This window comes from Elephantulus edwardii, unplaced genomic scaffold, assembly GCF_000299155.1.
Source record: "Elephantulus edwardii isolate Elephantulus edwardi_28Jun2011 unplaced genomic scaffold, EleEdw1.0 scaffold00037, whole genome shotgun sequence".
Taxonomy (NCBI): domain Eukaryota; kingdom Metazoa; phylum Chordata; class Mammalia; order Macroscelidea; family Macroscelididae; genus Elephantulus; species Elephantulus edwardii.
Genome location: NW_006399787.1, coordinates 7,083,167 through 7,085,026, shown reverse-complemented (window position 1 = coordinate 7,085,026; position 1,860 = coordinate 7,083,167). Strand labels below are relative to the sequence as shown.

General features: G+C 44.0%; 1 protein-coding gene across 2 annotated transcripts in view; it reads right to left on the bottom strand.

Annotated features, from left to right (window-relative positions):
* Positions 1-1,860, bottom strand: part of VIPAS39 (VPS33B interacting protein, apical-basolateral polarity regulator, spe-39 homolog) — a 37,879-nt gene that overhangs the window by 20,600 nt on the left and 15,419 nt on the right. For both annotated transcript variants that reach the window (XM_006884646.1, XM_006884647.1), the window contains one exon: positions 500-592. In XM_006884646.1, coding sequence (XP_006884708.1) covers positions 500-592 — 93 coding nt within the window. The remainder of the gene's footprint in view (positions 1-499; positions 593-1,860) is intronic.

Genomic DNA, 1,860 nt, shown 5'->3' with positions numbered 1-1,860 from the left:
CCCTTCTCCCCGCACAAACCCCTCCCCCCCCTTTGCTCCTCTCCTTGAAAAGCAAAAGAAAAACTCCCTCATTGGTACACAATCCCCCTGCACCTCCCCAAACCCCACGCCCTACCCCCAAATATAATCCACTCTAGACAACAGACTTTTCCATCTGTTGGAAATTGGGAACTGAGCTGTCTTGGGCGTCCACAATCCCATGCTCCACTCTACTGAGACAGAGGACGTGACTACTATCTTCTGAGAGAGAATGATCTCATGTCTCTCACATCTCCCCCACTCCTCCCGATTATTCTTCACAAGATAGAGTAGCCAATTACTGCTCCTTAGTTATAATCAGGAGTTTCACAGGCATTGCTGAGAATTCCACACCTTAAGAAAAACACAGGATCCTTTCAGTTGATCTTAACACTTGATCCACAACATGGGAGTCTATTTCGACTGGAATTTCTGAAATAACTGGAATGACCTGTAACAACCACACCGACCAATAACTTACAGCGGTGATGACGTTCCCGTCATGCATGCTGACTGCTTCCTCCAGGAGCTGTAGCTTGTCTTGTAGGGAACGAAACCTTTCCAGCGAGCAGACCTGGGAGTCAGTGGAGAAGAAAGACCATGTCCTTTATTTCCTTGTCTCTGGATTCTGAAAACCACGTAACAATGAAAGAAAATTTCCCTGGGTATGGTCCCTTTACTGTGATGCTTTGGGTGCAGTTGAGACAATTACAACTCATAGCGGCTCTGTGCACGACAGATCGAAGCCCTGCCTCTCCTGCGCCATCCTCCCGATCTCTGACATGCTTGAGGCCCACTGTTACAGCCACTGTGTCAAGCTCTCTTGTGGAGGGTCTTCCTTTCTCCTCTGACCCTCCTCCTTTCCCAGCATGATCGATCTCTTTTTCCCCAAGGATTGGTCTCTCCTGACAACATGCTCAAGGTCTCATATGTGAGACCAAGGTTCACCGTTTTGCACAGACTAGCTCTCTATGGACTAACTACCAGAGTTTCTTTTTTTTAAAAAGAGCACCCTAGTTTCACTTCCTCCAAAAGAGACTTGTGTGTTCATTTTGCAGATGGAACTAAGTGCAACAGCCAGGCCATTTCGCAAAGTATTTTTACCTTTTATCATAATCATAAACTGTGTATGCATGTTCTAGTTCCTCCACATCTTCTTAACACTTGCTATTCCTAGTCTTTTAACTTTAACATTTTGCCATTCTAGTGGCTTCTCATGGATTTTTAGCAGTATCTCCTGGTTTTAATGCAGACATTTAAAAAAATAAAGATGGAGATTATCTTTTCAAGTGGTTCCTGGCCCTATCTATCTTTTTGTGGTAAGCGTGGCTAAATCTTTCTGCCTATTTTTTACTGACTTGTCTAACTGATTACTGATTCGCAAAGAGTTCTTTATGGGTTCTGGCTCACTGTTAATGTTGGATGTTGTAGAGTGGATTCCCATGTAACAGGGCAGAATGGCTCCATGGGATTTTCTTGGCTGAAATCTTCACGGGAGCAGGTTGCTACCTTTTTTTTCTGCAGCGCTCTCGAAGGAGTTCAAATCCCCAGCAACCTTTCAGTTAGCAGCTAAGTACTTAACTCTTGAGCCACCAAGGCTCCTTTCTACAGTCTCCATAAAATCCTTTATGATAGGACAAGGTGGATTCAATGACCGCACATTACGTACGCTTTACTTGCTGCTGTGGAACAAAATGTGCATGAATGAATGAGTGGGGGGAACCCAATACACTTGTATAAGCTTTCACTCAAACCACAATTTTTAAAAAGTCCTTTATGATATAGGTGTTTTGCAAAATCTTCTCTCAGCTGTGATTGGTTTGGCCATGTTTGTTTTTTGGG